We start from the raw sequence: 24,615 nt of genomic DNA on the forward strand, positions 1-24,615 counted from the left end.
AGGCCCAGGCTGTGTCCTGCAGAATTAGCTTGTTTATTGAGCAGCTGCAGGACCGCAGCCCCTCCCAGCCCCCAGGGTCCCCCCCACCCCAGCCAGTCACTGCCCCCAGGGATACCTTCCCTCTCGACCTGTTGTCACCACTGACTTCCTCTGCCTCTTTGTATATTTAGCTGCACAAAATCACAATCACACAGCGTGTGTTCTCTGCCTTTTCTCCTCCTGTCCCCGCCCCCCCGCCCATGCCCCGCCCCTTACTCTTCCAACCGAGCGGGTCATTTGTCCTGTACAGTCCCACCAGGCTGGATGTGGGGGGGCCGCATGCCCAGGCGTCCTTTAACGCCGTCCGGGCTCCGTACTTCCCTCGTAGACTGAAGGGTGGATTCTCGATTCTACGGTAAGTTTATTTCTGTGCTCTAAATCCTGCACGGCTCCCAAGGCCTGGGAACAAAAGGCAGATCTTGGACGGTCCCTTCCCGTCCCCCCCACCCCCTTCCCCCGGCACCTCCCGGGGCACCGTGCTCTGGTCACTCTGGGCACCCCCCGGCGCACCCTTCCCACTTTTGAAGTTTGCCAGCCCCTCTCCCGGAGGTGGTCTCTTCCCTCCCCCACTGGGTGCGGAAGGGGTCTGTCCTGGTCACCGCTGGGTCCCCAGAGCCCAGATGGCATTTGTTAAATAAACCCTAAAAGGCAGGAGGGGATGGGGGCTGACATTGCCCCGCTTGTAGAGATGAGTAAGTAAACCGAGGCACCCATCCCGCGCCCCAGGGGCAGCACTTGAGCAGAAGGGCTGGGAGCCGGCAGGTGGGAGGAAAGGCCCCTGGGGCGGGGCGGGCTCTATGGGCCATTGACTGTCCCCTGTCTCTGAAAAGGGCGCCGCCCTCCTTCCTTGCTACCCTCCGGGGCTAGATGCCCGCCCCACCCGCAGCCCTGCTTCAGGTCAGGGGCAGGGGCCAGCCTCCCCCTGCCTCAGCCTCCCCGCCCGTCCCGGGACTGGGCGTCCCACGCAGCCCGAGATCCGCGGGTACCGCGGCCGCCCCCTCCGCGCGCCCGGGCTCCAGGCCCCGCCCCGGCCCGGCCCCGAGCGCCCGTCACTTCCTGCCCGGCCCCGAGACGGGCCTGCCGGGCGGCGGCGGCGGCGCTGCAGCGCGTGAGCCATGGTCGCTCTGGAGGACCCGGAGTGCGGCTCGGAGGCGGCGGCGGCGGCGGCGGGAGCCCCGGGCGGGCGACGGACGCTGTGAGCGCGGCGGGGCGGGCGGGCGCGCCCCGGGCCCCTTCCCCTGCGCCGCGGCCCCGCGGAGCCCCGGGTCCGCCCCGCCCCTCTTCTCGGGGACCCCCGGGCGCGGTGGGGGCCGGGGTGGGATGGGGGCCCTGGCCCGTGCCGGGGCGGGGGGCGCGCCCCGTAGATGCGCACACGCCCCCGGGCCGCGCCGCCCCCGGGCCCCTGCGGGGACCCGCCTGGGGGTCCCGGGCGCCTGGTCGCCGGCGCCGCCGCGCGCGGTGTGCCCGGAAGCCGCGCTGGGTTGCTCTGGGTTTGTACCCACGGGCGGCTTTCCCGTCCTCCTCAGGCTGGGCGTCCACCCCACACCGGCCCCGAGCCCTCCCGAAGGGGGGTGGGCACCCCACCTCCAGGGCACCCCGGGTTCTTTGTTCATCTCCGGGTACAGACCCAGGTCAAAGGCGGCTTGACCCGGGCCGACCCGAGCGGAAGCAGAGCGGGCGACCCCTATGGGTAGGGACCCTCCCCCTGCAACCCAGATTTCTTTTCAACGGGGTGTTTACGCAGAACCCCGTGCAGTCCACCCCGCGCTCCTGGCCTTGGGGGGCGAGGAGTCAGCTGCGCGGGGTCCACTTGTGCCTCCTCCCCCGCGCGGCCGGGTCAGGTTATTCCGTACCCCCCGTGCCTCAGTTTACCCATCTGTAAAATGAGATCACGGCCTCGGTCTCTTCTCAGTGGCGGGCTGGTTGGTCAATGACCCTGCCGTCAGGGTGCTCAGCAAAGGGGAGCACTCATTATTTAATTATTATCTTAAGCATCTTCTTATGTTAGTTGCCTTATTATTTAAATATTATCCTTTTGTTCTTTTTATTATTTCATTATCAGTTTACTGTATTTATGATTATGTTAATATCCCCACCTGGGTATTTTGCCAGAGGCCACAAGGGTCTACAGATGTGGGTATTTATCTTCTTTTAAGGGGCCTTAACCGCCCGACGTGGGTGTTTACCTGTCAGGGGGTAAACAGTCCCTCGGACAGGCCCCAGCCCCTTCGCGTTCTGGGGGCGTGGCCACTGCTGGGAGCCCTGAGTCACCTCCGCCCGGAGCCCTCCCTGGTTTCCTGCTCTGAGAACTAGGTTCCTCTCTTGCCTGTCCTGGGGGAGGGGGCCGGGGCCAGAGAAGGTGCATTTTTATCCCGGGGAAGTGGGTGTCAAAAGGCGTCATTTGAAAGCCCACAAGGGAACAGAGTTGGGGGAACCCAGGGGCCTGTTTCCTGACACCCCAACCCAAACCGACGTAGCAGCCTTTTCCACGTGGGGCCTGTCCACCTTCACTGAACACTGGTGCCTCCCACAGTGCAGACACGACCCGAGGTCTGCTGGGTCTGGGGAGCCTTAGGGGCCCCATCTGGATCCTCAGTTTCCCCATCTGTAGAGGAGTCTCCTTGGGTGGCACGGGCAGCAAATGAACTGGCCCTCTGGTGAGTGTAAATAGAAGTTTAGGTATTCATTCAACAAACAGCTACTGAGCACCACTGTCAGCCAGGCACTGGGACACAGCAGGGACCCAGACACCCCATTCTGTTTGTATGGGCTAGCGAGGGAGGCGAGATCAAGGAATAAACAGGAATGTGAACCAGCTGCTTTCTGACACCAGCGATGAAACAGGCGAGAGGAGGGTGGTTTCTCAGAGAGATGATGTTTGAGTCAAGAAAGTATGCAGCAGGCAGCAGGTTTAATGTGTGCAAAGGCCCTGAGGCCGACTGTGTCCAGCGATTGGAGGCACAGTGAAGGGCCCCAAGTCTGGAGCAGGGGAGGCCATGGGGAGAGAGATCCGGTCAGGCATCAGTTTTTGGTGTGTAGATGTATTTCATATAAAGTTGATACCGACTTCCAACCCTTTCCCACCCAGCCTTCATTACAAATCTGACTTTCTGCTGTTTCTGCCCTGCCTCCCACTTCCCACCTGTCCCATTTCTTGAGTGGGGACCCAGGCCCCCCAGACCACCTTGTGTCTTGTCTCTTGCTGCAGTCTGGTTGACGTCTGCGGGCTTGAATCGGTGTGGGACTCAACTTCCAGTGCTCAGCCCAGAGCATGAGACCCAGGAGAAGGGGCCCCTGAATGCCTGTGGGACCAGGCAGGCACAGACCCAGGTCCAACACCAGGCCGAGGAGCAGGAGCTGGGCTGTGTCCTGTGGGTGCGGGGGAGGGACCTGGGGGGTCTTAGACAGGTAGGTGGTAGTCTGAGGGGCTCAACACATTCCTCTGTGGGCCCAGAGGGAAGCAGGGGGCTGAGTGATTCAGGGGAGTGTTCCAGTTCAGACCCAGGTTCAAATCCGGGCTCTGGCCATACTCACTAGGTAATGGGGAGCTCCACGCCCTTAGGGTTTGAGCTTTCATGGAGTCCCACCCAGCTCTGACATCCCCCTGACAGCTCCCCCCGGATGTGGCCTGTTATCAGTCCCACCAGGCTGCCATCCTGGCCCCTGTCCAGCTGCCGGGGTGGAGGCACAGACACCGGAGCCCTGGATGAACTGGGGTTCGGGGTGTGGCGCTCGGCTTCAGGGAGGCAGCCCTTTGGGTTGCATCCGTCCTGAGTCATTGACTCTGTGCTGACTTGATTGGCCACAACCTTTCCCAGCATCCCTTTTCTTGGGGTAGTGACTTTGGGCCTTGGTTTACGAATCTATATGATGGGCTTCACATCTACCCAGAGATATGGCTGTGATCAGTGTGGTCACGGGGGTGAGGTCCCCGTCACAGGAGGAAACCAAGCAGGTTGCAGCTAGGTGGATGGACAAGGGTACATGTCCTGGTCCCTTTTAACTCTGAGTGTTCCCTCCCAGACCCACAGGCACCTGCAGGAGCTATTCGTATCCCCACTTTGCAGAGAGTAAGATGAGAATCCAGGCTATACAGTGAAGCATGGGATTTGAACTCAGGGCTGAGATTCCAGGGCCTGGCCTGCACCTCTTCCTGCTTGTCTCTTATTGATGGGTCCTTGGGCTCGTGTGAACTTACCTGTGTACCTGCCCTGTTCTGACCTCAGACATTGCCAGGTCTTATCAGCCTGTTTGCTTTTTGATAAGGATGTAAGGACCATTCTGTAAAGTGCAAAAACTTAAGGCTTAAGGGCTCTTGGGACATGTGTAGACCCTGATGCCCCTAACTTCACTCTTAATCCCTACAAGATATCTCGCTTGTCTCCATGGTCCTAGAGTTTCATGGAGTTTTCTAGGCCACACCTCTGTTTTTCTGGGCTCCTACTGTGTGCCAGGCCTGACCGTGAGTGCCTGTGTGGAGATTATGATCTCATGGGAGAGGTGGGCAGTTGTCGATGACATGGGATGTATGGTGGACAGAAAACAGAGGTGGGGGTCTTACTGAGGAGGTGATCAGAACCCAAAAGTCGATGACCAGGTGCGCCACTTAGAGTGTGGCAGAGTGTGCACTGCGGAGGGCCTGCAGGTGAGAACTGCGCCTGGGCTGCTGGAGGGACAGCAGAGTGGGAGGGGCAGAGAGAGCTGGGACACGGGGAGGGGGAGTCCTTGTACCCCAGGCCAGAACCCGGCATCGGCCCATGGTGTGAGGGTTTTGAGCCCCGTGAGGACCACCTTTCGCCTATGGTCTGGGGTTGTCAGGGGCTGACCAGGAAGCCTGAGTAGCTTCTCCTTGCCGAGGAGTTTCCACTTGAGACCCCCTTCCAGCTCCCGGAGTGGCTGCCTGCCTGTGCCTGGCCTGTGGGCCCTCAGCAGGAGTCCTAGCTGTGCTGCTAATCCGTCTCTACAATTAATGCCATTTGCTAGGAGGAGGTTGGATTAGCTCTGAGGGGCCCACTCCAGCCCATTCCCCCCGGTCCAGGCCCTCAGCACATCTGCAGAGGCGCTCCAGGTGGTTGGCGTCGCCTGGAGTTTCTGGGGGCCGTTGCCTGTTTATCTTCTGTTCCTTCAAATCAAGGCACTCGAGAAACGTCTAGAAGAAGGTGGTGTCCACATCCCATAGACCCTGGGATTTGCTAACTTGCAGCTAAGACCTGGAAATATGTGGAAAGGGGAAGTAGCTTTTCTCAGCCACTTACCCAATGTGTGGCTTATGGCAAGTGTTTCTCTTCTCAGAGCCTCAGTTTACTAATCTGTCATCACAAGTGTACTGGTCTCTGGGGTGATGTGACAATGAAACAAAATTAAATGTTAAGGGCCCAGGGCTCCACACATTGCTGAGGGCAACCAAGGAGGTGATGGCTGAGATAGGGTTCCACCTGGGGGTCCAGGCCTCTTTTGGCCCTGAGGACCGCCCCCCTGCCCCCACCCTGGCCCACAGGCCCCTTCCGGGCTGCCTGCCCACCCTAGCTGGCTCCCAGGTGAAGAGGCTGTCAGCCTCCAAGCGGAAGCAGCACTTTATCAACCAGGCTGTGCGGAACTCGGACCTTGTGCCCAGGGCCAAAGGGCGGAAGAGCCTCCAGCGCCTGGAAAACAGTGAGCAGAGGTGGGGCGGGGGTGCCTTCTAGGGGCTCCTAGGCCTTAGAGGAGAGCAGCATGCATGTCAGCACTGTCTGTTGCCCTTACCGTGAGCCGGGCCCTGAGCTGGACAATACAGGAGCTGGGCTAGAGGGAGCTCTGGGCATTGGAGCTGGGCCTTTTAAGGATGTGTAGGAGTTCAACAAGCCAGGGAGAAGGAATTCTGGAGGCTGGACAGTTCCTGTGCCTTCTGAGAAAGGAGTTGGGGCATGGAGGTGGGGGGTTATTGTGAGCAAGAGAGTAAAGGTCCTGAACATAGAGGCCAGGGGAGGAAAGATGGTCCTTGGTTCCCCATGGAGCCTGGGGGACCCTGAATGCCACTCTCCAGCCTAGAGACTGGCATCCATTTCCATCTAGCCCAGTACCTCCTGACCCTGCTGGAGACAGATGGGGGCACACCTGGCCTGGATGATGGGGACCTGGCACTCCCTGCGGCACCTGGCATCTTCGCAGAGGCCTGCAACAATGAGAGCTACGTGGAGGTGAGCCCCAGGCTGGCCTCGCGGGCTCCCTCCACTTGGCCGCACTGGCCGCCTCTAGGTCCTCCTTCCCATCGCCAGGCATGCCTCTGCTGGTCCCTCTGCCAGAACCATCCACCTCCTTCTGGTCCCGTGATGAATCCGCCTCTGCCCCTCTCCAGGGCCCCAGACCACATCAGAACCCATTTGGTCCTTGTTGATTCCCTGCCCCAGACAGGCGGGTCTGCAGGGGCCCCACACAAACTCTTGGCCAGCCCAGGGGGTAAATGTGTCCGAAACGGGTATTTATTTGCATATACTTTGTGGCCGTCCGTGTGCATTGGCCAAATGGGGAAACTGAGGCCCGGGAACGTGCAGTCGTTAGCCCAGGGCCTACCTGTCTCTCTTCCAGGTCTGGAATGACTTCATGAACCGCTCCGGGGAGGAGCAGGAGCGCGTTCTCCGCTACCTGGAGGATGAGGGCCGGAGCAAGGCGCGGAGGAGGGGGCCTTGCCGCGGGGAGGACCGACGGACAACAGGTGACCGCGTGGGGCCTGGAGAGAGAACGCGGGTCTGGCCCAGCGTGTGTGGGGCTGGGGTGGGGACTGGGCGGTGCCGGCGGGAGGGGCCTGGTGTGGAGACCCCGCCCCCAGCTGCCCCTATCTGGGACTCTTGCAGAGGACCCGGCCTACACCCCCCGCGAGTGCTTCCAGCGCATCAGCCGGCGTCTGCGAGCCGTCCTCAAGCGGAGCCGCATACCCATGGTGAGGACCAGGCCGGGCTTGGCTCTCCCGGCCTGCCTCGTCTTTTTTGACGGCCTTGTTTTTCTCAGCTTCTCAATTAAGGACGTGGTGAGGGGAGACCGGTTACCCAGTGCACGCGGCATTGTGGAGACAGGGCAGGATATAGACCAGTGTGGATCAGCGGGCAGGAACTAGGGCTGCCTGAGAGGGTGGGACAGCAGGTACTGCGGGATATGTAGGAGTTCACTGGCAGAAGGTGCGGGCATTCAGAGGTATGGAGATACTAAGAGCCTGGCATCCTTGCAAACAGTTAAGTAGCCTCATGTAGCAGGTCCCGGGTCGTATCAGCCCAGGGCTTTGGTTCAGGAGGCTGCCCCAGGCATGGGGGGCCTGGACAGCCTGACCCCTGGGCTGGTCCCTCCCACAGGAAACACTGGAGACCTGGGAGGAACGGCTGCTGGGGTTCTTCTCCGTGTCTCCCCAGGCCGTGTACACAGCCATGCTGGACAACAGGTGACCGCGTGGGGCAGGCGCAGCGAGCTCCCCGGGGACCTGCTCTGCCACAGCGCCTCACCACCACCCATTCCTCCACAGCTTCGAGAGGCTCCTACTCCACGCCGTCTGCCAGTACATGGACCTCATCTCAGCCAGTAAGTGTCTGGCAGCCCCCCGAGGCCCCAGCTGGCTAATTCAGCCTGGGGAAAGCGAGGCTGAGGTTATTGGACAGGGAGGAGGGACGGACAGTGCGAGCACAGGGACTCCGCGTCGGCTCATCAGAAGCGCCCTGGACCCCCGACCCCACGCAGTGGGGAGCTGTGCACACGGGCGCTTCTCAGCCGGCACCTTCAGAGTGGGGGCAGGGATTCAAGATGAGGAGAGAGGACTCGGTGTGTCAGGGTCCTCCTCTGTGCCACGCCCGTGACTTCCAGCAACCACCCACACCCCCATCCGGGGGTCTCTGTTTCCCCCTTTACAATGGGGTGGTCCCAGGACGCAGCACCCCCCCAGGGAGGGTCCTCTCAGGCCCTTGCTGGCCCAGTGCACCCCATCTGGTCTTTGCTCCCCACACTTGTCTTGGCCTCCTGCTGGGAGTTACTGGGGAGACAGTCTCCATGGGAACGGCAGGAGGGTTTCCCCCTCCCTGCAGCCACAGCCCCCACCATACCTTTGCTCCCTGGGATGCAGGGGTTGGGCTGAAGTGCTTGTCTGGGAAGGGGGCGCGGTCCAGCTGGAGGCACGCAGAGGGCAGAGGGCAGAGGAGGCTGGCCAGGGCCAGATGGGAGGAGGGAAGAACAGGAACAGCGGGCAAAGGTCAGAGGTGGGATCTGGCTTGGGCTGTGTGTGGCTGGTTCAGGTTTTGGAGAGAAGCGAGGGAGGTGTGGGACAGGGAGGATGGTGGGGTTCAGGCCACCCAGGGCCTTGGTGCTCCGGTCACCCCTGAGGGCAGGGATGGAGGCGGGGAGACCTGGGACCCTTGCCTGGACTGTACGTGAGCATCCTGGTGGCTGTGGGCCTGGGTGTCAGGGTGCTGTCACAACCCAGATAAGTAACAGCAAAGGATGAAGCTGGCCGCAGACGGAAAGCGCTCAGAGCAGGAACTGCCCTGGTGAGCTGGGGCCTGGGCCCTGGGGGTCATGGTCTGCCAGGCCTGAAGCACCTGCTTGTGCCCTCCTGCAGGTGCTGACCTGGAGGGCAAGAGGCAGATGAAGGTCAGCAATCGGCACCTGGACTTCCTGCCCCCGGGGCTGCTCCTGTCCGCATACCTGGAGCAGCGCAGCTGATGGAGGCCCCCGGTGCCCCCTTCTGCCACCTTCTGGCACCAAGACCTCTGATGCCATCCACTAAGATCTCTTTCTAAGTTTTTAGAATTTCTCCTTGGTAATGTGCTCTTCCCCTTGGGGTGGCCCCTCTTTGCCCAGGTCTCCCAGAGAAACACTGGCAGCTGGGTCTGCCCCAGACTGTCCTGGCCCCTGGCCGCACTCCGTGGCTTGTATCTGGGCGGGGAGATCGGGCCTGCTCACTTCCATATTCCTTCTTGTTCAACTTTTTCAGCCCAGCCGGAAGCTTACTTGAGAAGGGAAAAGCTGGGTTTTTATCACTTTTAATGAATTTGGTGTGATTTGTTGTAGATTTTTAAATTTCCCTTTTGGGAAGAAAAACCAAAAACTCTCTTCAGTGGATAAGTCAGGGGCATTGTTCTGGTCCCTACTTGACCCCTCCTAGTTTTTGGCTTGGAGGGGGGGCGTCTCTGGGGCTGTTCCTAGCCCCAGGGACATTATGTCATGTGCGTGTGCGTGTGTGCGTGTGTGTGTGTGTGTGTGTGTGTGTGTGCGTGAGCGTGCACCTTGCGACCCAGGACAGAAGCTGCATCTTAAAGGCGGGTTTTTCCCTCTTTCTGGAATGTGTGTTGCCCTCCCCTGGTGCCTCTGGTGGCTCTCAGGGCCTGACCTGCTTTACACATCCCTTTCGCCTTCCTCCCCTCCCTTCATCCTGGGGTCTGGGACTTCCAGCCAGAAGTCCCCCCTCCTCTGACTGCCCTGTTCCCCTCCCCATGTCCTCTAGGTACCTCCCAGCCTGGCTATGGCCTGTTGTTTTGGGGTATCCTCATGCCGGTCACCTGGCCTGGCCCCTAGAACAGGGCTGGGAGACCCCTCTCCCATGTGTGTGCTAATTGTCCTTTGGGAAAAGTGGAGAGTCTAATACATTTCTGGTGCTCTGGTCTCCCTGTGTTGTTTTCCTTGGGGACAGTGCGTGCTAAGGATGTGCTGGGGTGCCTGTCGTTGAGAGCTCAGATGTCATCATGCAGAGTAATGCCTTGGGTGAGGCAGGGGTGCAGGAAGAATGCTGGCAGCATCCAGGTGTGGGCTTCACTGTACTGGCTCGTCCCCCTCCTGGGTGCCCATCTTTAGCTGCACCATCTCCCAGAAGTCACTTGTCTAGTACAGAGGATGGCTGGAACCAAGTGGCCCACATTGCTGCTCACAATCACAGGGATTTATCGTCTCCCAGCTGGAAGTCCAGAAATAGCACGTTGCAGGGCTGAGGCTCCGGGGATGGGGGGCCCTTCCTGCCTCTCCCAGTTTCTGTAAACTCACTTGGCTTGTGGCCATGACCCTCATCTCTGCCTCCATCTTCCCATGACTTTTCTGTGTCTTTGCACGTGGCCTTCCCTCAGTGTGTCTGGGACTGGCCGGGTATCCTGCAAGATGTCCCCAGGCCAGGTTTGTCTGTTTTTCCCATGATGCACTGGGGTGATGGTTTGGGGAGGAAGACCTCAGGGGGGAGTGCCTACTCAACCCATCCCGCCCCACGGGAGGTCCCTGCTATCCACCTGCTGCAGACCTTGGGCCCGACGTGGCTGAGCAGGCTGGCCAGGCTCCTCCACACTGTGCTCACGGTCCTTGCATTCTGGCCCGACAAGATGCTCTCACTAGGCCTGTGCTTTTTTCCAAGGGGCCGGGTTCCTTATTGGGGTGCCATATTAGCTCGGATCTGGGTGCTTGGGTGTACCATATTCCATTTTACCATACCTTTAAAAAGTTTTAAAGATAGGACCTAAATAATGCAAATCCAAGTGGCTAGTATGGAGGACAAAAGGAGGTACTGGGGAGTCAGCTGGGAGGCCCCCATCTGTGAGGGGGCAGGATCCCAGTTCCCAGGGTACAGGGCTGGGCCTCGGGTGGGTGTGGGCCCTGGGAGCCCCCGGGATGCTCTTCACCACGCGGATCCTCTTGCTTGGCTGGCTGGCTGGCTGTGCAGGGTCTTCTGCATCCCTGTGCTCCAGCCTGGCCCCCAAATAGCTGGCCTCTAGGCCTTTTCCCAGGCTGTGCCTCCCAGCCTGCACACCCTTCCCTGCAGCCCCAGAGGCCCTGGAACAGACCAGCTTTGGGAGGAGGAACTGGGAGTGGGGTTTGAATGCCGAAGGGCCCTCAATTGGGTTGGTCACCTCGCTTATGTGAGCCTCAGTTCCACCTAAGAACCGAAAAATAAAGGAAAATAAGAAAGATGCGACCAGCCTCCTGAGGAGTCGCGAAGGGAGCCTTGGGGCCGGAGGCGTCTTCGGCAGGTTGTCGCTTATGCCTGCCGATTCCTCGCCTAGCGCACGTCAAGGATGAGAAAGAGCAAAATATGGAACGCTTCACGAATTTGCGTGTCATCCTTGCGCAGGGGCCATGCTAATCTTCTCTGTATCGTTCCAATTTTAGTATATGTGCTGCCGAAGCGAGCACGATCTCTGCTCTAACCCGGCAGCTATTTATAGGACCTAAAATAAATTCCTTTACAGTTAGGATGCATCATCAAACTAAAGAAACAAAGGTAAAAAGGCTTAGCAACTCACCTATTTCCTATGTATTTGTACGACACGTAGCATAAGTAAACGGGCTTATTTGCAGGAAAGAGAACGTGTTCGTTTTTCCACCATCTATTGCTCAGGTGCTTGCTGGGAAGCCGTTCCAGCTCGTATGCAAATAGACCCGGAAGCGGGGGCGGAGTCGCCGCCGTCCCGGGAGTCTCCGGAGGCGGAGCGCGGGCGCCTCGTTGGCCTGGGAAGATGGCGGCGCCGGGGCCGGGTGTGGGTGCGAGCGCGGACGGCGGCTGCTCGCCCGGCGTGGTGCACGGGCCGGCCCGGTGAGCGCGGGGCTCCGGGCCCGAGGGGTCGGGGCCTGCAGACGGCGCCCGCGGCCCCGGGGAGCGCGCCCCGAAGCAGGGCCTTGGGGGTCAGAGGGCGCGGGGTGCGCGGCCCGAGCGCTGGGCGGGGGCTGCGGGTGGTGCGGAGCGTGCGGGGCTCGGCACCGGGCGGCGGGGGACGGGGCCCGGGCTCCGGAGGAGAATCGGGGCGGGGCCTCGGGGGCCGGGCCCAGGGATGGTCCGGGTTCCCGCCGCGGAGCCTGTTAGGCCGCGCCGGGGTCTCCAAGGGGCAAACTGGGAGCGGGGTCTGGGGAGCGAAGACGGACAGCTCTGGGGCGGGCCCTGGTCCGCTGGGTCGGGGCTCCGAGCCAAGGGTCCCGGGGTCGTGCTTGAGAAAAATGGGGTCGATCGTTCTTCCAGCCTCGCTGGGTTGACAAGGGACTCCAGGCACGTAAAGAGGCCGAGGCTGTGGGCGGCTCCCGCGGTCTCCGCGGCTCCTGGTCTTGGGCCCCTGGTCCCCCCGCCCCCGCAGACGCAGCCCCACCCGCCCCCGGTGCCTCGGTGGACCCTGCTGTCAGGAGGACCCAGGGTCCCCTCTCTTCTCAATTTGCATGGCCCCATCACTGCGCCCTGCAGACAGCCTGGGGGGAGGGCTGTGTTACAGTGAATAGACCCTGGCCCTCGGGCTCCCCCTGACCCTGACCCCTTTCCCCTGCTCACTCTGCTTGCCTGGCCACTCCTTGAACCCCTCAGCCTCTGGGCCTTTGCCCTGGCTGCTCCCTCCACATGCTTGTGTCCTTTCCCACCAGAGGCCAGAGCTCCTCTCAAATGTCTCTGCCCATAGGGTGAGGCCCCTCCCTCGTCCTCCTCTGCAAACAGCCCACTGGACCCAGGGGCGCTGGGTGGAACCCTGTGTCCATTGCGCACCTGGGTGCTCTGTGAACAGTGACCAGCCAGCCCTCCCTCCCTCCTTCCCTCAGGAGCTGGTGACTGCCCTCAGTGTGTGACCTGTGCAGGGGGCACGATGGATCTGGCTTACGTCTGCGAGTGGGAAAGGTGGCCCAAGATCACCCACTGCCCGTCGGTGCCCCTGGCCTGCGCCTGGTCCTGCCGTAACCTCATCGCCTTCACCACGGACCTCCGGAACGATGACCAGGGTGCGCCCCCGACCCCAGCCTAGCCCTCCCTGTCTGCACAGTTCTGTATCCCATGGGGAGACCCCGGGCCTCTAGGCCTGCCTGGGAGCTGCCCCTCACCCGCCCAACTCTGTCTGCTCTCTGGAGGGGACAAGTCTGTTCTGCATTAGCACTGGGGCCACTGGTGGCCACAGCACCGTGACTTCCCCGTGGGTGGACGTTCCCCAGGTCCTCCCTGAAACCCCTGGGATCACAGTGCTTCAGGCTGTTAGTGTCCCTGGGCCAACTGCCCTGTCCTCTGCAGACCTGACCCGTATAATCCACATCCTGGACACGGAGCACCCCTGGGACGTGCACTCCATCAACTCAGAGCACAGTGAGGCCATCACCTGCCTCGAGTGGGACCAGTCTGGTGAGGGCCCGCCTGGGCTTTTCCTGTATGGCGAGGGGTACATGATGCTCACCTTTGACCCCGAATCTCAGGGCAGCAGTGCTGTCTTCCTGGTCACATCCCCAGAGTCCAGAGCTGGGACTTGAGCCCTTGGTCTGTGGCTTTGCGGCCACCCCCTGCCCTATGCTGGGGTTCATGACGCAGGTTTGCCCCCCGCAGGCTCCCGGCTCCTGTCAGCTGATGCTGACGGGCAGATCAAGTGCTGGAGCATGGCAGACCACCTGGCCAACAGCTGGGAGAGCCCCGTGGGCAGCCTGGTGGAGGGGGACCCCATCGTGGCCCTGTCCTGGCTGCACAATGGTGTGAAGCTGGCCCTGCACGTGGAGAAGGTGGGTGGGCAAGATTCCTCCGCCTGTCCACCTGCCACCCTGGCCCCCCCCCAGCACCAGCGTCTTCCCATTCTTCATGCTCTGGGCTCACCTCGCACCTGCCATCGAGCTGTCAGTCAGCACCTGGGTTTCCAGTGGGCCCCCGTTTAGCCGGTGGCTGCTTTTCTCAGCAAGCCTCCCATTTAGCTGTTGTGGCCCTCAAAACCCAGCCTTTGATTCAGCGACATCCCCAAATTCTGTCTGGACCCCAGAAGCGGGGGGTTGTTGGACCACAACAGGCAGACCCTGAGGCTGGGAGGGCGTCCAGCGCTGGCCCAGAACAGACCCCTCGCTCCCACTCCCACCACAGTCAGGCGCCTCCAGCTTCGGTGAGAAGTTCTCTCGCGTCAAGTTCTCGCCGTCGCTCACGCTGTTTGGCGGCAAGCCCATGGAGGGCTGGATCGCAGTGACGGTCAGCGGCCTGGTCACCGTGTCCCTGCTCAAGCCCAGCGGTCAGGTGCTGACGTCAACGGAGAGCCTGTGCCGGCTGCGCGGCCGGGTGGCCCTGGCCGACATCGCCTTCACGGGCGGCGGCAACATCGTGGTGGCCGCTGCAGATGGCAGCAGTGCCTCCCCCGTGCAGTTCTACAAGGTGTGCGTGAGCGTGGTCAGCGAGAAGTGCCACATCGACACGGAGATCCTGCCCTCGCTCTTCATGCGCTGCACCACCGGCCTCAACCGCAAAGACAAGCTACCTGCCATCACCCACCTCAGGTTCTTGGCCCGCGACATGTCAGAGCAGGTGAGGCCCGCCTGGACCCCTGTGCCCTGGCCGCACACAGGGCTGGACACAGGTCTCATCTCAGGCTCTGGGGGCAGGGGTCCACACCGGCCTCACTGCCCTAAATCCAGGTGGGCAGGGCCAGCCCCTCCAGGGGCCCCAGGAGAACCGTGTCCCCCTCTTCCAGTCTTTCAGTTTCTAGAGGTGCCACGGCCTCACCTTGGGGCCCCTCCTCTGTCTGCATGGCCGGCAGGGCCGTGCCTTCCCGTCTCTCTGACCCTGACCTCCTGCCCACCTCATAGGGACCTTTGTGAGGACCCTGGGCCCCAGGACCCCAGAGTCAGTCCCATCTCCGGAGCCTTAACTAATCCCCTCTGCGTGGTCCCTCTGCCACATTAGGGGACACGTCCTCAGGTCCAGGACTCCTTTGGGGCTGCTGTTCAGCAGTCACCCGGCTCCTTTTGCAGCCAAACTTCACAAAGTCTGGCATGTCTCCCTGGTTCCCCCTCACTTTCCTCTGGGACCACCTTCGGTCACACGTGCCGTTCCCACTGCCCTCCTGGTCCAGGTGCTTCTGTGTGCGTCCTGCCAGACCAGCAGCATCGTGGAGTGCTGGTCCCTGCGGAAGGAGGGGCTGCCCGTCAACAACATCTTCCAGCAGATGTCTCCTGGGGGTGAGTCTCCCGTGGGTGCATCTCCTGTGGGGCAGAGCCTACCCTCCAGGGGTAGCTGGCTTTCGTGGGGCCACTCTGAGCATCTGTGCAGGTCAACCCCATCCATCCTGTTCTCCCTGCTGGGGTGGCTGCCATCACTCACGTCCTGCATGGGGGAGCCTGGGTCTCAGGGACCCACATCCTCACCCTCAGTCACCGGCAGGCAGGCAGCCTGACCACCAGACACCGACTCCTGGGGGGACCGTGTTCCTGGTCTTGGGAACAGCAGCACAAAGATCCTGGGGCACCAGGCTAGGAGCTGGAGCAGGCAGGGCAGGTGGGGTGAGCAGGTGGGGGTTGATGGGCAGGGCCTGGGGAGGCACGTAGTCCTAAAAGCCACGTGGTCCTCTGGAAACCCTGGTTTTACTGTGAAGAGCGCTGGCTCGGAGGGGTTAACTGGGTTTGCCCTGCCCCTGCCCTGTCTGCAGAGCCCCCAGTGGCTCTGGATGGCACCCGAACCCCACCAGCAACGCCACACTGTCACCGACACACGGATCCCACACTGGGGAGCTGGAAAAGCCCCTTGATTTTCATCCCCTTGTGGGCCCTCTCGGGAGGATGAACCCCCACCCCCGGCTGCTGTGGCTGCTCTGGCCTGCACACAGGTGTTCCCTGGCCACGGAAGCACTGCTTTGCTGAGAGCACTAATGGCCCCAGAGTGGGTGGGTGGAAGCCACTAATGAGTGTGTCCAGAGGCCCTGTGGCTTCTGCCGCACTGGGTGGTTGCATAAGCCGCCGTGGTGGGCTGCGGGGGATTAATGCAGAGGGGGCCTCGCGCTGAGTGAGCCCGTAGATGGCGTGGCCCCGTGTGGCCAGCAGGCTCGGGTGTGCAGATGGTGACCTGCCCCAGGGCTGGCCTCGCTGTAGCCGTCTCCACACCTGTGGGGCAGTTGGCTGCAGGGGGGCATGGAAGTAGCTCAGCATGGTGCCCAGGGCGCAGATGCCCAACATCACCATTAACAGCTGTCTAGGGCCACTGTGTCGGATGCCAAATTGCGCTCAGATGTCGGGCAGTGTGTTAGCCCTCCTTGGGCCTTAGCTTCCCCTGAGACGCCCTTGCTGGGTCTGCTGGGGGTTTGTAAGCTGTGACTAGCCATCCAGGGCACAGATCTCAAGATGCAGGTGGCAGAGAGGAACTTATGATGGTCAACTTTTCTGTGTAACAAGCCACCCCCAAACTCGGGCTCCCGTATGGTTCTGGGCTGGGCCACCTTGGCGGCCCACTCCTGGTTCTGGGGTCTGCCGTCAGCCTCTCGGCAGCTCGGGCTGCTGGCCGCCCACTGGGTGCCCATCCTCCTCCCACAGCACGCCTTCCCCGCGGGCTAGCCCAGCCTGCCTTTGTGCCCCAAGCCCCAGGTTCATTGAAATCACTGCCTCTTGTTGAGGGATGGGGGGCTTCATCATCACACTGAGGAGTGGGTATAGGGAGGGCATGGGTCTGTGGCTCCTGGCCATCCAGCATAAGCCTTACTGGGTGGGGAGAACTGGGGCCCCACCCACGGCCTCTTAGATGACTAGGGACAGAAGAGCCAAGTCTCTGGAATTCTTGGGGCGGGAGTGCTGGCAGGGTCTTGGAAGGGGGGGCGCATTGCACTTCTCAGATTGCTGGCTCCACCCAGGGGCAGGGTAGCTATCCGCTACTGCCAGCCAACAGCCCCCCACCACAGGGTGGGCATGGCTGGTGTCCCTGTGTGGGTTGTGGCATGGGTCTCGTATTCATTGCCTTGCTGTCCCACCCCTTTTCTTGCCCCCCTGCCCCCCGCACCTCACAGTTGGTGACAAACAGCCCATGATTCTGAAGTGGCGGATCCTTTCAGCCACCAACGACCTGGACCGTGTGTCTGCTGTGGCTCTGCCCAAGCTGCCCATCTCACTCACCAACACAGACCTAAAAGTGGCCAGTGACACACAGTTCTACCCTGGCCTCGGTAGGTGACACTGGAGCTCTGAGGGTGGGGCGGACCCTGAGCTGGGTGCCAAGACCTCAGGGCTGTAGCGGTCATCTCCTGGCCTTGAGGCAGCTCCCTGTGGGAGGTGAGCCCTGCTTTTCAGATCAGTAAGCTCAGAGGACTGTGGGGATGGCCGATCAAATGCTGTGCTCTTTAATATATACAGAGCTGTTAGAAATCAACAAGAGTGGAGCTGGGGCCTCAGCCTGGGAGGGTGGGGGACAGAGTTTCCGGATGAGCAGCCCTTGTGGTAGCAGCTGAAACACTGCACCGTGGGTTTGGTCCCTGGAGTCTGTGACTGGGGGCAAAGTTGGGCTTGAAGTGTTGGTGACAGCTGACAGCCCCCAACCCTGCTGCTGGCAGATGCTGAACTTTGGCCTCTAGGAGCCCCTGACCTCACTGATTTGGTTCCCACTGGGAGGCCCTTTGTGAGGCCCTGGGGCCTTTGCATCTGCCGACCCCTTCACCTGTTCCCCCTCAACCTTATCCTCGTGGAAGTTGCTCGTTTTGCTCATGTCAGGCAAAACTTCATGCCAGCTGCAAGGGAACAGGGGAGATGCAGCCTGAATTGGCAGCTGCCTGCTCCCGTGTTCCTCGGGGGCTGTTAGGAAAAGTGGAGAGTGGCTGTTGTGGGGCTCTGGCCAGACCCCTGTGGGGATGGCTTGGGACCCACACCCCTCCCCATGGCAGCCTCTGCTGGGTGTGGGTGGCCACCTCCCCTCATCCATACCCAGCCCTTCCCACACCTCACCCTGTGTGTGCCCTGCCCCCAGGCCTGGCCCTGGCTTTCCATGACGGCAGTGTCCACATTGTGCACCGGCTCTCGCTGCAGACCATGGCCGTCTTTTACAGCTCTGCAGCCCCACGCTCTGTGGACGAGCCGGCCATCAAGCGCCCTCGTGGCACGGGCCCCGCTGTCCACTTTAAGGCCATGCAGCTCTCCTGGACTTCACTGGCCCTGGTGGGCATTGACAACCATGGGAAGGTAAGCGCCAACCAGGGGCTCTCAGAGGGCAAGGCGGTGCGGCCTGGTGTGGGCCCCCACGGCCCTGCCCACTGTCCCTAGCACATCACCCTACCCCACAGCCTGTGGTGCCCATCTGTCACTCAGTGTGGTCTGCAGCATGCTGTTAGTAGCTAAGATGGTAAGGAGTGTTAGGACGGTCACCCCTCAGACGTGAGGATGCCTGGGAACCTGCCATGGCACTGGGGCATAGTAGAGGGTCAGAAACAGCATCCTTGTTCCCAGAGGGGCTTGTCCTGGGCCTCACCCAGCTCTCACACACCCAGTGCGTTTGCCCCCTCCCTGGCACGCCCACCCAGGCTGCCCTGGGGGAGGTCAGCCTGCAGGGCTCGGGTGCCCACCTCCTCCTCCCATGCCCCTCCCCCCACGCCTCCTTAGGGTCGCGTGTGATGGGCCCCTCCTTTATGGAGGTTTCAGTGTCTCTGGGGAGCGCGCCTGTCTTTGCAGAGCCCCTCAGGGGGCCACCTAGATGATTCTGCGTCCACCACGTGGCCTAGTGACAGGGCCAGGCCCCCCAAAGGCGCCCAGCACGTTACAGTGAGGTTGGTGCCAGCGGCTGCAGCATGGCTCCGAGCGTGGGCCGTGCCAGCTCACGGCTCCTCTCCCCCGACAGCTGAGCATGCTGCGCATCTCGCCCTCCATGGGCCCCACGCTGGAAGTGGGCCTGGCGCTGCGGCACCTGCTCTTCCTGCTGGAGTACTGCATGGTGACCGGCTACGACTGGTGGGACATCCTGCTGCATGTGCAGCCCGGCATGGTGCAGAGCCTGGTGGAGCGGCTGCATGAGGAGTACACGCGCCAGAACGCTGCCCTGCAGCAGGTGGGGTGCCCCGGCCCGCTGCCCACTGCTCACAGACGTCCCCGCCGCGTCCCCGTGCCGCGCCCACTGCCCTCCCACCCTCCTGCCCCGTCTGGGCCCCCTTGGTCCCGCCCTACGGTCCTCCTGGGGGAAAGAAGACCAGCGAGGTTCCCTGCGGCTTGTCCCCTCCAGCCCCGCGGCCACACGCCTTGGCGGAAGCGTCCTCGTGGCTCACCCCGCCCGCTCGCCCCCAGGTCCTGTCCACCCGGATCTTGGCCATGAAGGCCTCGCTGTGCAAGCTGTCGCCCTGCACCGTGACCCGCGTGTGCGACTACCACGCCAAGCTCTTCCTCATCGCCGTCAGCTCCACACTCAAGTCGTTGCTGCGCCCCCACTTCCTCAACACGCCCGACAAGAGTCCCGGCGACCGGCTGACCGAGATCTGCGCCAAGATCACCGACGTGGGTGGGTCCGGCCCGTCCGCCCCCTGCCTGCCTAGGCAGCTTCCGATCCATCACACCTGGTTAGGACCACTGTGCGCACCCTGCGCGTTTGTGGCTGTACAGCCGACCTTGGTTCAGGGAGTGTCCGCGGGCTGCCATCTCTGTGCCGGGTATGGGGTGGTTCCCTGGAAGAGGGGATGCGCGGAGCTGGGGGACAACCTGGGAATGGTACGCTGGGGGAGAGGCTGCAGGCACCCTTTCCTTCAAGGTCTCCCATTTGCTTACCGTCGGCACAGGGGCGCCCCATCAGGGCACAGCGTACAGCAGGCACTAGCCGAGGGTTGGAGCCTAGGGCAGCCCGTGTGTGCACGCGCGTCCTGACTGCCCTGTCCTTCCAGACATTGACAAGGTCATGATCAACCTCAAGACGGAGGAATTTGTCCTGGACATGAACACGCTGCAGGCTCTGCAGCAGCTCCTGCAGTGGGTGGGCGACTTCGTGCTCTACCTGCTGGCCAGTCTGCCCAACCAGGTGCGCGGCCGCCCTCCCGAGGCCCCGCCCCCAGGCTTTACTTCCTTGGCCCCGCCCCTCCCAGGAAGGTTTTCAGTCCCACTTGCCCCTTCCTGTCGTTTCCGCTGCAGGGGTAATGCCTCGCTCCCTCCTGGCACTGCCGTGGGTACTTTAGTCTCTGATCAGGTGGCAGGAGTCCCAGCGGCCAGTGACCCCACTCCCCTGGCTTGTGGGAGTAGCTGGTCTGTTGCTATGCTCGCCCGCAGAAAGGCTGCTCGATGGGGGTCTTCCTTGGCACTGCTGACACCAGGGCCAGGTCATCCTCTGGGGGGCTGTCTGGACACTGGGGGGGGGTGAGCAGCTCCCCTGACCCCGCCACCCTCTTGCTGTGAGGAGTACCCCAGTGTGACAACCACTGATGTCTCCAGACACAGCCCAGTGTCTCCTGGAGGCAGGATTCCCCTGGGTGGGTCCTTGTTAGGTCAGGGGATTCCACTGGCCCCAGAAAGACTGTGTCCCATAATTGACCCACCGAGGGCCTAGGATGCTGCCTACATTGAAGTACACAACCTGAGTGCCTCTGCCCACAGGGCTCTCCACTGCGGCCGGGCCACAGCTTCCTGCGGGACGGTACCTCCCTGGGCATGCTGCGTGAGCTGATGGTCGTCATCCGCATCTGGGGCCTGCTGAAGCCCAGCTGCTTGCCTGTGTACACGGCCACCTCTGACACCCAGGACAGCATGTCCCTGCTCTTCCGCCTGCTCACCAAGCTCTGGATCTGCTGTACGACACCTGGTTCTCAGCTCCCCATCCCCCTGCCAAAACACAAGTCCTAGCTGAGTTCCCCAACAGAATATAAGCTGTTACAGGTAGAACTGGTCTGGGCTGGTCTCTGCTGTTCTTTCAGTACCTAGCACAGGTCCGTGGCTGCTCGTTAAGCATCAGCCATTACCAGACTCTGGTTGTCCTGTGTCACCAGGCAATCCAGGTTCTGTCATTTTCCCACCCTGATGCTGGGAGGGGTATCCGGGCTCACTGCATGCTTTTTAAAAGAAGTGGGTCCCTAACACCCAGGAAGTCAGGGCAGAGCTGGGGCTTCGGTGGAGCCTCCTGGGCAGCAGCGTCACACACGGCCCCTCCACACAGGTCGTGACGAGGGCCCTCCGAGCGAGCCAGATGAGGCCCTTGTGGATGAGTGCTGCCTGCTGCCCAGCCAGCTGCTCATCCCCAACCTGGACTGGCTGCCTGTCAGCGACGGCCTCGTCAGCCGCCTGCAGCCCCGGCAGCCCCTACGTCTGCACTTCGGCAGGGCTCCTGCTCTGCCCAGTAGCGCCACCACCTTGCAGCTGGATGGCCTCGTCAGGTGCGTACCCTCCGCCTCCTGCCAGCATGGCCCGATGGGCGCCCTGAGAGATGGCCTCAGCTACCTCTGGCGGGCCAGCGTGGGCTCAGCTGATCGGTACCAGTGTGTGTGACCCCCTCCTGTCCTGCGTCTGTCACTGGCGTGGAATGGCCTTGGAGTGCCCACCAGCTGACCTTGGCTACTTGGGCAGGTGGCTTCCACGGCACCATGTGGCCCAAGCCCCGCCCCCCCCACCAAACGTGCTTTAAGGTGGACCAGCGGCCCGCCCCAGGCCCTGGGGGGAAACAAGACGCTGTTAGGGGGGCAGGATGTTCCCCGAGCGTGGAGGTGGCAGCCAGTTAAGGCCAGGCTGTGTTGGGAATCTGTGGGGTGGGGTTGGGGCAGCAGAATCCTGCTGTGTCCCCCTGTCTTCCAGTGACCAGGGCTGGGGTGCCATCCCGATCTCACAGGCAAGGACACAAGCCCCAGAGAAGGCACATCCCTGGCCCAGGTCACACAGTCCTGAGGTGGCCAGGCCATGACCCAAGCCCAGGCCTGGCAGGCCTCCTGCCCAGTTTCTGACACTCGCCTAGGGGTGCTGTGCAAGCTTCCTGCCAGCCTGGACTTGGGGGCAGAGGCTTCAGGGACCAGCAGGGGAAGAGCCCCCCCTGCCTCGTCTCCTTGGGGAGACTGCTCCGAGCAGCTGGCTCTGTGACCTTCCGCATCTTCTCATCCGGAGGTGGGAGGGGCCACCTGGTGAATCACGGGCTTCCATCCGCCTTTGGGTTTACAGAAAAATTTTAGGAAAAGAGGCTGTTGACAAGAAGGCTTGAACTCTGCTTTAGAAACTTATAAAACACGTTTAGTATGGGTTTGAAAAATGATCCCGTCCCAGGGCTCCTCCCAAAAGGGCCGCTGCTGCTGATTTCCTCCGCCCTGGCATCTCCCGGGCTGCCGTGTGGGTGAGAACATGTGCAAACACATCCACGTGTCCCTCCCATCCTACCACAACTGGGCACGCTCTGCACCAGGGAGACAGGTCCCCCCAGTGCCGTGCGTGTGCACATGGGTGTGGACCCCAGGTTCTCATGTTTGCTCTTCCACCAGCAGGGTGCCAGGCCAGCCCAAGATTGACCACCTGCGGCGGCTGCACCTGGGCGCCTACCCCACAGAGGAGTGCAAGGCGTGCAGCAGGTGAGCCCCACCCGCGGGCATCCGGCTCCAGCTCCCTTATCTTAGGTCACCTCGGGGCCAGGGCATCCACCCAGCAGCCTCAGTCTCCCCGCCTGTGAACAGGCCGTGAGGCTGCGAGTGGGAGCACCAGGTGGTGGACTACATAGGGCCGAGGACGCCTTTGGGAGGTCCCATCCTGGGCATCTGCGTGAGCAGGTGCCAGGGTGCAGGTGACCATGTGGCCCAAGCCTGCCCGGGGCCGTCCCTGTCCCGGCACTTTGTAATCATGGCCCAGTTGCAGCCTTACAGCCCGATGCAGGTTCCGGCTCCCAGCTCACATCGCTAGTGGATAGGACTAGTCCCCGACCCGCCCCCCCCATCCACTCGGGAAGGTGAGGGGGTGATGCCTGAGCCAGGACAGGATGTGGAGGGTCTAGCCAGGCCAGCGGCGTTGCAGGGAGCAGCATTCCCGGTGGCAGGTGGGAGCATGGCCCCACCTGGCGCCCCCGCTCCCCTGGTCCCGCAGGTGCGGCTGTGTCACCATGCTCAAGTCGCCCAACAAGACGACAGCTGTCAAACAGTGGGAGCAGCGCTGGATCAAGAACTGCCTGTGTGGGGGGCTCTGGCGGCGGATGCCCCTGAGCTACCCCTGACTGGGGGGCCCGGGCCCTGTAAATAGATCCCCGATGGATTACGTAGGACGGCAACACTGTCTGCCAGCCACTGACAGAGCATTCGCACAGTCCAGGCCCTCACTGGGTGTGCTAACAAAGCTGTCCATGGTGGGGAGCTTTTGGGTCCTTGTCGCTGGACGGGGTGGGTGAGGATGCGGCCCATAGCCTCCAGCTGGGGTTCTTCTGGGTGCCCCAGGTCCTGCTCAGAGAGTCCAGGATGACCCGGGCGTTCAGCTCAGGTGGAGCGCCTACCCATCTCCACCTGTCCCTGTCCACATCGTGCCTGCGCCTCCGGTGGCCCTGCCTGGGCAGGCCCATCAGCATCCACAGGGCCCCCCAGCCCTGACTCTCCTCCCCATTTTGGGGTTCCCCTTGTGCCCTTTCAGCATGTATTGAGCACCTAGTATGTGCCATGCACAGGCCCACAGGGAGCCAGGAGCTGGTGGGGCCTTCTGGGCGGCCGAGTATCTGCGCATGTGCGAGACCCCTCGTGTGCCTGCGCCTCCCCGCCCTCCGCCCCTGCAAGCTTAGAGCAGCTCAGACCTGTTCCCCAGGAGTCCCGCCTGCTGCTGTAAGCAGGCGCTCTCAAGGATTATGTCCCGCCCCCTGCCGGCCCCCAGACAACACAGTCCTGCCTGCTAAGTGTTAATTGGGCCTGTTTTTGTCCCGGAAGGCTCCTGGGAGGCAGGCCAGGCAGGCGTCTGCGGGAGGTACCTGCTGGCACACAGCTTGCCAGGCTTCTGGGCAGGTGGCGGCGCAGGGGGCCCTATTACCTGGGAGCCTGTGTTCCAAAGCTGCCGGCCCCTGGCTGCAGGATGCAGGTGGCCTCTGAATGCTGTTCTCTGCAAGGACTCAGGCGTCTGGGCCAGTGCCCACAGCCCCCTTCATGGCAGGGGGACCCCGGGGGTGGCCTCCGCGGGTCAAGGCACACCTGGATGAGTGGTCACTGCTGATGGTCAGAGCCACACGTGAGCCGGTGGAGAAGAGTAACAGACTCAAGGGCAGCCTGCGAGCAGGGCTGTGGCCTTTCCTCGCCGAGAGACGTGTTTCTGGGTCCTTTACATGCAAACCTCACCCACGGCCCGGCCGCTGGGTGAAGGCGATGGAGGCGAAAGGCCCCCTTTTGGGTCCTGCACACCTTGGCCTCTCATGACTTATTGCCCACGCCTGGACCGTATTTGATTTTAGTAGCTCTCTTTTCGAGTCATCCTAGTCTTTAAACGAGTAAATTGTCTTAGAAAAGTAAGCCAGTTCTCCTGTACTCCTGTTTCCGTGGCTTACGGTCAGATTGTGGCTGTTCTGTGATGTGGCCAGGGATTCTCCGATGTGACTCCCATCAAGAGAGGTGGGATCCCTGTCCCCTCCCCTGAATCAGTGGGATCCTGCCAGTTTTACCTAATTCTCTGCAGCAGACAGAGTGCCCTGAGACCTCCAAGTCGTCAGACTGGCCTGGCGCCTGGGCCCTTCATCAGTACCCCTGCCACCACGCTGAGGGAGCCCAGCCACATGGGAGGCCACCAGCCCACTGAGCCTGTCGGAAGACTCCAGGCAGCCCAGATGTGGAGCCGGGGCGGCCACCCGCCATGCAGTCTGGCTCCTGACCCTCAGAGGCTGATGAATGGTGGTGGCTCTGTCCCCAAGTTGGGGTGGCTTGTTCAGCAGTAGATAACCTGAATGTTCCGTGAACCGCTGTAACAGGCCCAGTGGGCATAAACGCACCTGGCTGCGGGGACACATTGGGCATATCC

General features: G+C 61.9%; 2 protein-coding genes and 1 non-coding gene across 6 annotated transcripts; 2 read left to right on the forward strand and 1 right to left on the reverse strand.

Moving 5' to 3' along the window:
* Positions 1-224: 224 nt before the first annotated feature.
* Positions 225-9,654, forward strand: R3HDM4 (R3H domain containing 4). 3 transcript variants are annotated; one of them, XM_073220723.1, is made up of 8 exons: positions 225-394; positions 5,537-5,691; positions 6,091-6,215; positions 6,604-6,730; positions 6,870-6,955; positions 7,362-7,447; positions 7,529-7,584; positions 8,612-9,654. In XM_073220723.1, the coding sequence occupies exons 1-8, from the start codon at positions 240-242 to the stop codon at positions 8,713-8,715; spliced, it is 894 nt and encodes a 297-aa protein (XP_073076824.1). In that variant the 5' UTR covers positions 225-239; the 3' UTR covers positions 8,716-9,654. The 3 variants fall into 3 exon arrangements, with proteins under 3 accessions (XP_073076824.1, XP_073076825.1, XP_036873981.1); XM_073220724.1 differs by having other exon boundaries at positions 7,419-7,447; XM_037018086.2 differs by lacking the exon at positions 225-394 and adding an exon at positions 1,081-1,234.
* Positions 9,655-11,056: 1,402 nt separating this feature from the next.
* LOC118972414 (U6 spliceosomal RNA) lies at positions 11,057-11,163 on the reverse strand. Its single transcript, XR_005061373.1, has one exon. It is a non-coding gene; the product is annotated as a U6 spliceosomal RNA (small nuclear RNA).
* A 219-nt stretch (positions 11,164-11,382) lies between these two features.
* MED16 (mediator complex subunit 16) lies at positions 11,383-24,114 on the forward strand. Of its 2 annotated transcripts, none has more exons than XM_037018083.2 (15): positions 11,383-11,563; positions 12,544-12,720; positions 13,004-13,111; positions 13,310-13,479; positions 13,829-14,260; positions 14,808-14,913; positions 16,725-16,880; positions 17,675-17,886; positions 18,539-18,745; positions 18,979-19,189; positions 19,566-19,699; positions 20,269-20,461; positions 20,825-21,041; positions 22,128-22,214; positions 22,720-24,114. In XM_037018083.2, exons 1-15 carry the CDS (start codon positions 11,398-11,400, stop codon positions 22,844-22,846), a joined length of 2,703 nt encoding a protein of 900 aa, XP_036873978.2. In that variant the 5' UTR covers positions 11,383-11,397; the 3' UTR covers positions 22,847-24,114. The 2 variants fall into 2 exon arrangements, with proteins under 2 accessions (XP_036873978.2, XP_036873979.2); XM_037018084.2 differs by having other exon boundaries at positions 22,131-22,214.
* Positions 24,115-24,615: the final 501 nt, after the last annotated feature.

The sequence above is a fragment of the Manis javanica genome, chromosome 13 (assembly GCF_040802235.1).
Source record: "Manis javanica isolate MJ-LG chromosome 13, MJ_LKY, whole genome shotgun sequence".
Lineage (NCBI taxonomy): Eukaryota > Metazoa > Chordata > Mammalia > Pholidota > Manidae > Manis > Manis javanica.